Source organism: Equus asinus, chromosome 29, assembly GCF_041296235.1.
Source record: "Equus asinus isolate D_3611 breed Donkey chromosome 29, EquAss-T2T_v2, whole genome shotgun sequence".
Classification (NCBI taxonomy): Eukaryota; Metazoa; Chordata; class Mammalia; order Perissodactyla; family Equidae; genus Equus; species Equus asinus.
The window spans coordinates 32,377,565-32,391,184 of record NC_091818.1 but is presented as its reverse complement, the minus strand read 5'-3'; the positions used below and the strand labels follow the sequence as shown (position 1 = coordinate 32,391,184).

Genomic DNA, 13,620 nt, shown 5'->3' with positions numbered 1-13,620 from the left:
TCTTTGTTTCTAAGAAACAGCTTTCACTGCGAGAAGACCAATTTCAGATAACATCTTTCTTAAGGATATATTGACAGGACACTAGATAGGTAAGTCTGCTTCCTTCCTTGTTGAAGACCCTTAACCACTGAGTCTGTTCTTTTTGAAAAAATTAAAGATGATGCATGTGGTTCTAAAATTAATATCACATATATAAATACATACTTAATTGTTAGAGAAATGAATTCCCTTCTTTTCTTCTAACTTTTCCCCACAGAATGTAATATAGTTCATTCAATCACTCCACCTCAGTATTCCAATATGTCACCTTCCATCTGGACATGCGGCTGATAACGTATAGAGAAAAAGATAGGCCAATAATATTATTATTTTCATTTTCTTAAAGTTACAAACATAATTTAGTGCTTTAAGAACTCCCACCGCTTCCTCCCCACAAAAAACAATGAAATGGAACAAAATCTTAGATCTCTATTTTAAATCAAGCTCCACGTTCAAGGGCAGGCTGGCCATGACTTACCCAAAAAGGACCAGATCAATGAGCACAGCATCAGCAGCAATGTTCAACCTCGGAAGCGGAGACAAATCTACTACGGGCCATTATGAGTGGGTATACATATGCACCATACATGACAAAAAGCTGGTTCAGTAACCACCATTTCTATAGCAACCCACACACACTCTGCAGGCTGTGTTTTAGGAAGGCAGTTAAAACTGGATTCTACAATGTAGCTTCACTCAGAATACGCTTTTATTTCAGTCACCTCATTAGAATGAGAGTACTCAAGTCAAGGAACGATATAAGTTATTGTTCAACAGCAGAAACTTACCAAATACAGAATCTCAAGTCTTGATTTCTTTGCCACTCAATGTCAGTCAGTCACTTTAAATTCAAACCACTGACCTGGTTTCCTTGTTCGCAAGTGACCATTCCCCAGGGCAACAAGTCAGATCGCAGGCTGACAACCCGGAATATCAGCCAGCCATCTGCTGTCCCAGTTACAGGCTAAAGGGAGTAAATGCCTGTAAAAGTGAGCTGACATGATCGTCTCTTATTTCTAGAAAGCCTCAGCTAAGATGCATTCACCAGGACCAACGGAACTTCATTTGCCAGACTGGGGATGGAGAATCGCTTCTTTCAAAGGTCAGCCAGGCCCCCTGCACATGATTGATAGGAAGGAGTGTACATCTACTTAATCTCATCCTCTCAGACACACCTTGACACCTGGGACACAGGCACTGGCACCGTACTACTTTTCAGAAGAGACAGCATCATTAGAAGACCATAAGGTAAAAAAAATCTGCTAATTCCTCAAAGGAAAAGGCTTACACTCCCTAAACAGAGTCCTCCCTGGCACCATAAATCAAGTGGGATTTTAACCCGGTAGTTTCAGCACGACATGTAAACGCAGCAAAAGTTTCTATTCTAGTATATGCAAGTTGTGCTTTAAAAAAAAAAAATCATCTTTACTGAAAGCATACATAACAAGTAGCCAATTCATACTGTTCTAACATACTAAACAAACCCTGCTTTACTCATGTTCTAAGAATGTTACTCTTGTAGGTCATCCTTCTGTGACCATGTGGGTTGAAATACAGAGATGCTAATTTTTATACTGGGAAATTCCTCACCTGTTCCTAAAGAAAAAATGAAGAGACACTTGTAGCCATTAAAAAAAAGAGAGAGAGAGAGAGAGAGACAACAGTGGTAAACAGCAGCATCAAATGCTGAGCCCCCTCTAATGGTGTCTGAAACGGAGCAGCTCGAAGGCTCTCTCCTGAGAGGAACCTTTCAGTTTCCAGCAGTCATGGATGAAAAGTATTCAAAGTATCATTAAAATGTGGTTTTATCTTTCAAATAGAAGTCCTGGAACTAAAAGAGAGTTTCACCTTTCTTTACAGAGTTTGCAATCCTGCCCTTTAACAAGTGCTATCACCTGAGCATCAATTGTGACTCCCGGCCAAGTGCCCGAGGGCTCCCCGGATGACAGCAAGACGGACTGTGACTGATTCGGCCCCTGGCTGGCCCTGCAGAGTGCAGAATATACTTGCATTCTAACACTAGAATGGTAAGAGCTTCCCCTTTGAAGCCATTTTAGATCAGGATCACAAAATCTTCCTCTAATAGGCCAGATAGTATGTATTTTCAGTTTGGGGGATACAGTCTCTGTTGTAATTACTCAGCTCCGCCGGTGTAGCACAGAAACACTCATCGATGATACAAAAGAAATGGGCGTGGGTGTGTTCCAATGTCGTAGTCCGTTCTGGCTGTGATAACAAAATAACCTAGACTGGGTGGCTTACAAACAGCAGAAATTTATTTCTCACAGTTCTGGAGGCTGGAAAATCCAAGATCAAGGTGCCAAGAAATCCAGTGTCCGGTGAGGGCTCACTTCTTGGTTCACGGATGTGGAAGGGGCAAGGGAGCTCTCTGGGGCCCCTTTCATAAGGGCACTAACCCCAGAGCCCTTATGGCCCCGTCACCTCCAAAGGCCACACCTCCTAATACCATCATACTGGCGGGTAGGATTTCCACACGGGAATTTTGGTGGGGGGGCAGGGGGGAGGGATACAAACATTCAGTTCATAGCATCCAACAAAACTTTATTTAGGGACACTCCACCTTTGAATTTCATATAATTTTCATGTGTCGTGAGATACTTTTCTTCTTTTGATTCTTTCTTCAACCATTTAAAAACGTAAAAACCATTCTCAGCGTTCAGGCCGTAGTTTGCCAACCCTGATTTAGGTGAAAAATTCTTAATGGAGTCACAAATTGCTCTTTCTGGCAGTTCAACACTTTGGAATTGCAAGTACTTTGATTTAACCCAAAAGTAGATAATTTAAAGTGTTAAACTGCTTTGAAGTGATTATCATATTCGAATCAATCGTAAATAGCAGCTAATTAGTAAACAGTGTTATATGTTTAACATGTGTTCCTACTTTTGTTTCCCTGCTCTGATGATACTGTCTTAGAGCTTTTCACTTAACTGAAATAATTTAATTTTCTACTTAAATAATAATATTATTGATTAAATATAATAAAAAAAAGAAACCCTTATGAAGTATGTAGGTTTCCAGTGAGTTTAAGAAATTAAAGAACATACGGTTTCTTTAAAATGTCCATCCAATCTTAAAGATAAAGCTTTCACAAAACATATTTTAAGTCATTTGATTATTTTTGAATGTCTATCCAAATGCTGGCTTTTCTCTGTACACATACAATCTGTTATAACCAGGAATCTGGCAGTTACTTTTTCTTTTTATTTTGAGGAAAATTAGCCCTGAGCTAACATCTGCTGCAATCCTCCTCTTTTTGCTGAGGAAGACTGGCCCTGAGCTAACATCTGCTGCCAGTCTTCCTCTTTTTTTTTGCTGAGGAAGACTGGTCCTGAGCTAACATCCGTGTCCATCTTCCTCTACTTTATATGTGGGACGCCTACCACAGCATGGCGTGCCAAGCGGTGCCATGTCCCCACCCAGGATCCGAATTGGCCGCCAAAGCCGAAGGTGCGAAGAAATGTGTGAAGGAACGTGTGAACTTAACGTGTGAACTTAACCGCTGCACCACTGGGCCGGCCCCTGACAGTTACATTTTTGACAGTAGATGCTAAATTAAAAAGACCATTGAAATGGAAGTAGATCCATTCCACAATGAAGATTCCCAATGGCAAAAGGCTCAATGCCCTGTGGATTCTTTTCAGAGAGGAAACAGAGAATTGGATAACTTCCGTTGGAGAGGTTTTCTATATTGTATTCGTTTCCTATTACTGTAATAAATTGCCACAAACTTCGGGGCTTAAAACAACACAGATTTATTCTCTTACTGTTCTGGAGGTCCAAAGTCCAAAATTAGCGTCAGTGGGCGAAAGTCAAGGTGTCGGCAGGGCCGGTTCCTTCTGGAGGCTCTGGAGGGAGAATCTGTTCTCTTGCCCTTTTCAGCTTTGAGTGGCTGCCTGCAGTCCTTGGCTTGCGGCCCTTCCTCCATTTTCTAAGTGCATCACTCCAGTCTCTGCTTCTGACATCACATGGGCATCTCCTCTGATTCTGACTCTTCCCGCGTCCCTCTTATAAAGACCACTGTGAATGCAGTGGGCCCATCTGGATAATCCAGGAGAATTTCCCCATCTCTAGATTCTTAACTTCACCACATCTGCAGAGTCCCTTTACCACGTAAGGTAATATTCCCAGGGTCCAGGGCATTAGGATGTGGCGATATTTAGGGGGCCATTACTCAGCCTGCCACATACATCAAAAATTTTTTTAAAATAAATTTTGTTGTTGGTGAGCTGTAGACAAAATAAACAAAGGAGAGCAAGGATGCTGCTTCTGTAGACCTGCGCCATATTGTGATGACATACATGTGCACGAATCCTGGAGAAAGCTTCATCGTTTTAGAAATATAACCTTTCATACTCCCAGCCCTATCCATCCATATTCCAACACACTCCTTCAAAAAAGAGGAGGCGGGAAAAAGGGGAAGAGTGACAGCAGTAGGGACGGAAGCTCCAGGATGGAGAAAATCCAGTATAATTGTTCTCTCCAAACAAGAGCTCAAAGCCTCATCCTCTTATTAAACGTACATATACGCAGATATGTAAAGGGACATTCTATGTATATAGTCACCTTAAGTACAAACGTTATATTATAATATCTTAAATGACCCTGACTGTTAAAACATCTAAATGATCCTTATCTGATTCAGTCATTCAACAAACATTTCAGCTCGGCATCTAGCCTGTGCCAGGAACTGTTCTTGAGTATTAACTGTTCTTGTTCAATATGCAAAGATGAATATGCACGGCCAAGTCCTCACATCCTTTTAGTACCCCTGCAATATGTACGATGGGCCCAGGAGGGGCTAAATGACTGTTCGGGGGACGGAGAGAGGATTTGAAAGGAGAGGTCCTGCTACACAGTGTGACAAGCTACGAGGGAGACATCCAGGGAAGGGTAAACGATGTGGTGTGGCAGCAACAGAGGGTGTGCAGGAGACAGTGGCTGCAAACGAGGAGGAGAGAGAGGCAGGGGCCAGCTCTGAGGAGACCTGTGTGCTGTGCAGAGTGTAGACTGCCTCACGACGCGTGGCCCTGAGGCATTCTCACGTGGGAAAGCGGTCTGTGGTTTTGAAAGACAGTCCAGGCAGCAACACCGAAGACCTAGTGGAGGGAAGGAGAGGCGGGAGGCAGTCAGCTGCTGGAATTGTCCAGAAAAGAGGGAAGAGTCTGAACTGAGCCAGAGGGAACACAGAAAAGGAGAGGAGAGGGTGAGTTTGAGAAATGCTGACCTGCCATCAACACAGCTTTGCAGGGGAGCAGACACGGCCGGGGTGGGGAGGTGAAGCAAAAGGATAAACTGGGGATAACTGAGTTTCCTGCTTCAGCGGCCCGGTAGACGATACCCTCAGCCAAGAGAGGAAACACAGAACTGAACAGGTTGAGAGGTTGGGGTGAGGGCCGTCGAGGAGTCTCGGTTTTAGGCCCGTTGGACTGGAGTTTCCGGGAGAACATCCGGAAGCAGATGTCTAACAGACAGTGAGACACACATCAGAGAATGAGACTCGGGCGCACAGGCAGCTGTGGGAGCGTGGGAGGGGGACAGATGCCCCCGACACTGCGCGCAAAGTAAGTCAGGAGCTGGCAGAGGGCAGAGCCAAGGACGGGCAGACAGCAGGACCCAGGGGGACACTGAGTCAGAGAGCCACGGAAGGAGGGCACTCTACAGAGGAAGGAAAACCATCAAAGGCTGCAAAGACACGGAAGAGGATGAGGAGGTCGCCCGTTTCACCATCACACAGCCGCTGGTGAACTTAGCGATGTTTGTTTCGGGAGAGTGGGAGGCAGAAACAGCACTGCAGTGGGTCAAGAAATAGAAGCAGCACATGGAGAATAACCCTTCAAGAAGTCCAGGCTAAGGGGAAGCTGGGAAAGTGGTTTGGATGGCACGGTCTGGGAAAACCTACAGAAACGGGGAGACCTTTGTTGAATTAATAGACTCTTAGGGTGTACTGGTTTGTGCCAGGCACTGCACTTGGCTTCTAACAAATATTAATTCGTTTACTCCTTGGGGTGGTTAATTTTATGCGTCAACCTGGCTAGGCCGTGGTCCTCAGATATTTGGTCAAACACGTCTGCATGTTGCTGTGAAGATATTTTTAAGATGAGATTAACATTTAAATCAGTAGCCTGAGTAAAGCAGATGACCCCCCCTAATGTGGGTGGGCCTCATCTAATCAGTTGATGGCCTTAAGAAAAAGGCTGACCTCCCCCAAGGAAGAGGAAATTCTGCCAGCAGACTGCCGTTGGACTCAAACTGCAACATCAGCTCTTCTCTGGGTCTCCAGCCTGCTGGCCTGCCCTGTAGACTTTGGACTTGCCATCCTCCACAACTGCACAAGCCAATTCCTTAAATCTCTCTCTCTCTCTTTCTCTACACACACACACACACACACACACACTATTGGTTCTGTTTCTCCAGAGAAATACACTGTTCAGAACAACAATATCCTCCATTTCACAGCTGAAAAAACTATGGCACAGAGAGGTTATGTAACTTGGCCAAGGCTAAACAGCCTCTGGATAGCAGAGCTGGAATTTCAATCCAGTGTGGCCCCAGAGTCCCTGCTCTTAACCACATGCTATGCTGCCATTTCCGGAGCACTGATCCGGGTGTGTTTGGGGCCAGTCAGGAGGGCCAACGGAGAGAGGAAGAATAACGAAGAGAACAGGAGACTCAGCAAGTGCATGTCTTGTACACAAGAGAAAACAGGTACGAGCGATTTGCCCAAGGTGGGACTTACAGTTGTACAAGTTGCAGACCCAGGTTTAAGCTTCTCCCTTCTCCTTCCTACTTTGTCTCCATGCTTCTTTATCCACGTCCTCTCCTCCCTTCAGAATTCCCGCGTTCTTCAGAGACACTCTCGGTCACACGCTCTCAAGCTGCTTTCTCCTGGGAGACCAGGGCTCCCTCTGTCCTGACCAGGACCACAACGTCTCAGGAAACCACCGAGTCGTAGAGAACACACCCAGCAATCAAGTGCCCGTCTACTCAGCGTGGGGTATGTTAATGCCACAGCACGAGCCAGCTCGCATCGCCAAGCGCAGTACATCTGATCACATCAGTGAATTCCACACAAATAATTCTGGAGTCTCTTAGAAATTATTTGGAAAATCAAACAAAACAAAAACCCCACAAACCCCGGAAATCCCTACAGGTATTTATTTCCAAATATAAATTCCTAGAACTGCAATTTGACTACTCAAAGAATTAGGTCTCTTTGAAAACACATTTGATATCAAAAATCTCTGAATAATCTTTATGCATGGCCTAACAGTTTAAAATTCTGAATTGGGTCCTTTGAAAACCGGTATTTTCAGACTGGACTTTCACGGAACTCGGAACCAAAGGGATGCAGGACCCAATGTGCCTTCAGAATCCTAAGCACGGGCGTGTGCTCCCATGTTATTATTATGAGTGTCAACTCTAAAATGTCCCAGGGGATGATTTGGAAATACGTGTTAAAAGCTTTAGACTTTTGAACATTTTTAGCTCAGCAATTCCACTTCTAAAATTTTATCCTCAGGAAATAATCATGGCCGTGTATAAAGATTTAGCTACAAAGATATTTATCATAGCATTGGTGAGCACAGTACTGTTTTCCTAATTGTAGGGGACTGACTGAGCAACTGAATCATGACCTATCCAAAGAATGGAATCCTTTGTACTCATTAATATTGACATTGTGGTTAATAAGAGTTAATGCTATGGAAAGACGTTCATGATATATGAATGATTTTTAAAAGCAAGTTATAGAACAGTGCATAGCATATAATCCCATTTCTGTTAAATATATATTTTGTGGAAGGCCCTGATGATTGCCTGGTGTTCACACACCTGTGCGATTCCTCCCCACACTGTACCAGTGCTGGGCTCTGTGACCACAGCAAATGGAAAGAAGTGATGGTGTGCCACTTGGACGTTAGGTTATAAAAGACCGTGACTTTCATTTTGCCCACTTGGGCTTTTGTATTTGTAGTTTATTTTTTATTTTCTCTTGGATCACTTGCTCCAGGGGAAACAAGCTGCCAGGTTGTGAGCAGCCCCGTGGAGAGGCCCATGTGGCAAGGAGCTGAGGCCTCTGGCCAAAAGCCAGCAGGGAGCTGCGGCCTCCTAGAGCCGTGTGAGTAGGACTGAGGCGTGCTCACCAGCCCCGGCTGAACCTGGAGACGAGCAGAGCCCTGGCCAACAGCCCGACTGCACCCTTGCTGGAGACCCTGAGCCAGACCACCCAGTGAGGCTGTGCCTGGATTCCTGACCCTCCCAAACAGAGAGACAACAGACATTCCTCGTTGTCTAAAGCTGCTCAGTTTTAGGGCAATTTGTTACACAGCACTAGATAGCTAATACATACTTGCAGAGTAAAATGACCAGATATAATCCAAAATATTATTAGTGATTTTCTCTAGGTGGTGGGACTATGGGTAATTTTTATTTTCTTTTTTTGTACAATGTTGGCCATGTTGTTCCTTTCTCAGAAAACAGCAAAAGAAAACCACACGCCTAAGAGAGATCATATATTCATTCTAAGAATAAAAGGATTAAGATTAGGAGAGTCCATTTTAGCTCTAATAACCTTTTAAGATTCTTTTCAAGTAAATTAGCTTAAACGTGCAAGGAAAAAAAAAGTAACTCCAAAGAGCGTGCCTGAATGGCACAGCGGAGTAAGCTTTACCCACCAGAAACCTCAGCAGCATTTAGTAATTTCACAGAAGAGAGACCTGCACAAGCTTCTTGAAAGGAAAATTCAACAGTAAAGAAGTCATCTGTTAGTCGATCGCCAGCACATTAGTCTTGCTTACCCAGCTTCTGGTCAAACCGCCACGCTGCGACATAGGCATTGTGCCTCAGACTGCTCTGTGTGGCCAGGGGCACGGTGACATAAATGGGACCATCCACCAGCACCGGGGTTCCATCACTGCTGAGCAAGTGGACGCTGACAGCTGTGACCGGGGTCAGCTCGTACCTGGTGCCGTTTCCTGCAAGCAAGAAGCATTCTCCATCACTTGCACACAAGGGACTTACTTAGGTGGGGCTGGGGAAACCGTTTGCAAGAAAATAGTAACAGTTACCATTGACTGAGTACTGTACCTCTTCTATGCCAGGGGCTGGATAAAGCACTGTAAACACACAGTCCTCACCACGACCTTCTAAGCTAGTAAAATCCCCATTTCACACACAAAGAAACTGATGCTCAGAAAGGGCAGTAATGGGAGCTGCCTAAGGGCATACTCCAGTGTGAGGTGGGGTTGGGATCCAAGCTCAGGTTTGCCAATTCTAACTACTGTGCTTTCACAAAGGGCCTCCAAACGGCATGCGGAAATCCTCGAAATGGACTCCTATACAGAGTGAGCCCCGTGCATGTGTTAATTTCTTGGCCCATCACCATAATGAAACAAATGCTTTAAATTAGAGACTGCTTAAAAAAAAAGAAAGGTGAATTTCTTCAAGGAGGGCTTCAAAATATTAACGTACTTCTACTAGAGGTACACGATTGAAAAGTTGGACTTGAAATATTTATGAGTTATTTTAGTTGCCACTGTTACTTTGATCTGTTTAAAAGGAATTTAATATACCAATTATTCTACATTAGAGGCCTTTTATCTAAGCCAATGCTTTAATGACTGTCTACTTTACAGATAAATTAGGGAATGCTTAGGAGAGCGATATTATATTTATATGCTTAAGCAATCCATTTTAGAAAGATTTTTCTCCAGTGAAATATAATACCACAAAATGTATTCCATCATAATTTTAAATCCTTGCTTGAACACAACGACGAAAACACAGTGATAAAAAAATTTAAGCTACATTAGAACACAATCTATAGGATTTCTTGTTAAGCTACTTACTTACTCACCCATCAACTACCTGAGCTAATGGAAATCTCCATCTAGGACTAAATTTAAACATTTAAGCAAATCTAGGGAATAAGTTTCAACAAGTTAGAGCTAAACCCTTCAGAGCAAATGCAGCTAATGACAGCACTGCCTTTTATCATTTGTACCCATCTCTGTTTTTCAATGAAAGGAAAGGCATGGAGATTGGAATTTCATCAAAAGGTCCATGTTGAAATCACAGATTCGAGTCCTGAAATCTTTTAGTCCGACTATTTCGTTTTAGGGTAAAGAAGACCAAAACTCAGAATGTAGCATATTTCTGGCCAAAATATCTTGCGGATGGACACCTAAATGTGCCAGTTGCCCAAAGGTGACACGGAAGCAAAGCCAGGTCCACAATGTACCTCTCTAGGTTCTGTTAGACTCTCTTGATGAGATACAACTTAAAACTACAGAGAAATTATTAGACTTGGTATAAACAACTTAGAGGTCATGTTTTCAGTTAGGTAACACTGCTTCTTTCATCTAACCTGAAGCAGGATGTCTGAACAGGGAGGCAGCGGGTGGAACAGAGAAGCACTCCAGACTCATCATCCATCCTTTCCTCCCACTTAACTCTGCCTCTTGATTCCTAGAAACGGCATCTCCACTGTCCCCACTCATCATCTTTCTATTCTCCCTTCCTATTATCTTGCACATCCTGGCCCAGGAAGACGAGATCTGCCACTAACTGCTTAGGCATACTCGGGCAAGTGACTTCACTCCTCTGGGGTCTGTTTTTCTTGTCTGCAACCTTATCGAGGTTGGACTAGATGCTTTCCTGTAAGTCTCCAGAAAGAAACAGACTCAGATATAAACATCCAGAAGTAAGCACAGCATTGCAGAAAAAAGTATATTAATTTAAAGCAATATGCCTTAGCTTAGAACGTGAGATGTAACGTTCTTTTAAAAGTTCTGTCTGCAGACACTGCAGGCAATTATATCTGCTTTCTTGAGGCCTCTTTCCCTTCTCAGTGTTCCACTGAGTGCCTGCTCCTCCTCCATGCTTCCAAATGACTCTCCCTCTACCCTCCCACTTTCTTTATTCTGGAATGAGTCATGCTTGGAAGGGCTAAATCATTTTCCTTCCAGTCCTTGTTATGAGACTGTACCTCCACACAAAATGCTGAGTTCTAGACAGAAGGAGGCCTCTCCTGCCTGTTCCCTCTTGATGTTACCTGGCTCCCAGGATGTCTGAAGAAAGACAGGTGTCAAGCAAAAGCAGCAGGATGAGGGGGCAGCCCTGCTGGACCACGCTAGGAGGCCTCTGACTCGTCCCTCGTAATGGGAGGGGTTTTGCTCAGATCGCATCCAGGATTCTGTTCGGCTTTGTATTCTACTACCGACTTTTCTGGACTGCAGGGAAATTTCTCACTTTAGTCATTTTACAGATTCCTCTGTCTTCCTGGTGTTTCTAGGAGAAGTAATTCCTTGAAAACTCCTAGAAAATATCACAGAACCGTTCTCTGCTTCCTTAGCAACCAGAGGGAGAGTGTGACGCTGTGAAGGCACCGCGTCCCTGGCCTGTGTATGTGAGAAGGCTGTCCCACGTGACGCCAGGAAACCATGGGGTGGACAGGAACGAGCAAGTGAGGAAGCAGCCAATGCTCCACGTGGCCCTCTATTTACAACTCTGGAGGCTCCCTCTAAACCGGACACTACTCCTCTTAGGACACTCCAAGGAAACCAGCCTTCGGAGCACTTTCCAATCACATCTGAGGCCTCTGTTCAGCGTCCTTGAACTCCAATTACGACCTGTCATCTCACACAGGTCCATGTGGTCCAGGCTCTCAGCTCAGGGTGCACCTTATAAAACAAGAGGCAAACATCTGTGGGGGGCAGGAGAGAAGCTGTGCACAAAGCGGAACTCAGGATAGATACCTAGCCGATGAGAAGTTGGGGTGTGGAACGGAAGCCACTCCCCCACGGCCTCGTGGGTTCCAGCGAACGCACCTCTGGGTGGCCACCTTGCCTGGCAGCACTCAAAGAAGGTCTGATTCTCCCTAGGTCAACTTATCCGTTACTTCAGTGGAAAAGAAGTTGAATGTAACTTTCCAAAGACCTTACCTCTTCCATCTGAAATAAGAGAGTGATTTGAAAATAAAACAAAGTCCTCTAAAATCAATAGTCCTATGTCTTTGTGTTCTCTTCTCCATCGTCTCGGGTTTCATAATTTATTCAAGAGCTCTTGGAAGTGGGGCACAGAAAGATTAACGAGCTCTGAGGAACGAGGTTGTTCCTCCAAGTTAGACTTCCATGGTGGTGCACCATTTTGTTGGGGAGACTAGATGGAGATTTCCTGACGGTCTCAGATTGTCATTTACCATGTTTCCCCACCACAGTGCTTTTCTCCCAGGCTAGTACATATCAACTAAAAGCCAATATTTTTTCCCCAGTAATGTTTAATTACGATGTCTCCCATGCATCTGTCCGATGGTCAACGAGTGGCATATTAATCACATCATCATCACACAAAAATTAAAGGAAGAAGAAACACTTCTGAAAACAGGTACCACAGAGAGAAGAAAAGCAAATGACAGGTCACCAGGTCACCCTGATCCATAACCAGACATGGATCAACATTCTGCAAAACGGATCAGGTGTTTCAGGTTTCAAAGCTTTTTCGGAATGATCAGTTTATGTAAAATACTGGACAATTAGGTGAAATTCAATCAAAGTGTCCCTGGGACATGCAATAACTTACTCACCTAGCAGAAGTGAACCCAGAACAGCCTCTGGATTTCACGTGTATGTTGTGACTAGTCTACAGTGTCGGGGAAAAGAGGAGGGGAGACAAGTAAGTGCTTCAGAACTTCAGAATCCCACTGTCCATTCACCAGAGGGACCAGGGGCCACGTTAGCGTGGAGCACCCGGATGAACTGCGCTGTTGGACGTGAACAGAGGCAGAAGGCGCATGTCTCCAGTCTTTCCTGATAAGGAATTATTATATATCTTCTGGCTGGTGGCTTTTAGTTTCTCTGACCTTTGAGCAATGTGTGTCATGCCAGAATAGGGTGATAATGACCGAGCTGACCCAGAGGTCTGCCAGGAGAGGATTCAAACTCAACTTCAAAGGCTGACCACTCTTTGCTGAGTGGAAGGCAGAGAGAGAGATCAGAGCAAGGAAAAACGTGAGAAAATGCAGGATGGACACAGATGTAGAGAGCAGAAGCCCCCATCCTGCATGCTCCGTGTGCCGGTGGGGTGGGCGGCCCCAGTTTGCTATCTTGGAATCAGACCCAGTGCCACCCCTGCCCTCCCAGCCGTGACACGTGGGTGGGTGGGGCAGTGCATCTCGGCAAGGGCAGCTGGGAAGGCTGCTCCACCAAACACACGTTCTGGGGCAAGTGGGACCAGGCTGAGGACAGAGGCACAGAAACGCTTGAACTCTGATCTTACACTCTTAATACAATTTCACTTATAAGAACTTTTCTGAATTGAATATATGTAGCTCCCCTAAGGAGAGCTCAGAGCAGGTGCTTAAGGCAGTTGGCACTAGCAGAAAGGCTCAAAGAGACAAATTCACTAAAATTCAGCTCAGCAGCGGTGCAGACTGAATTCCTTAAAAAAAAACCCTTTCGAGGCACCTGAACTTGGAGGAAAGAACCCCCTTCTGCAACTTCAGTCCAGCTCTCTCATTTGGTACCAACACATCCAGCCACATGGAAAGATTCAAACACAGAAGCC

General features: G+C 44.7%; 1 protein-coding gene across 1 annotated transcript in view; it reads right to left on the bottom strand.

The window, feature by feature from the left end:
- The window catches only part of FAM171A1 (family with sequence similarity 171 member A1), a 132,176-nt gene that overhangs the window by 20,076 nt on the left and 98,480 nt on the right, over positions 1 to 13,620 (bottom strand). The window contains exon 5 of the mRNA XM_044762108.2: positions 8,856 to 9,032. Within this exon, the coding sequence (XP_044618043.1) occupies positions 8,856 to 9,032 (177 nt within the window). The remainder of the gene's footprint in view (positions 1 to 8,855; positions 9,033 to 13,620) is intronic.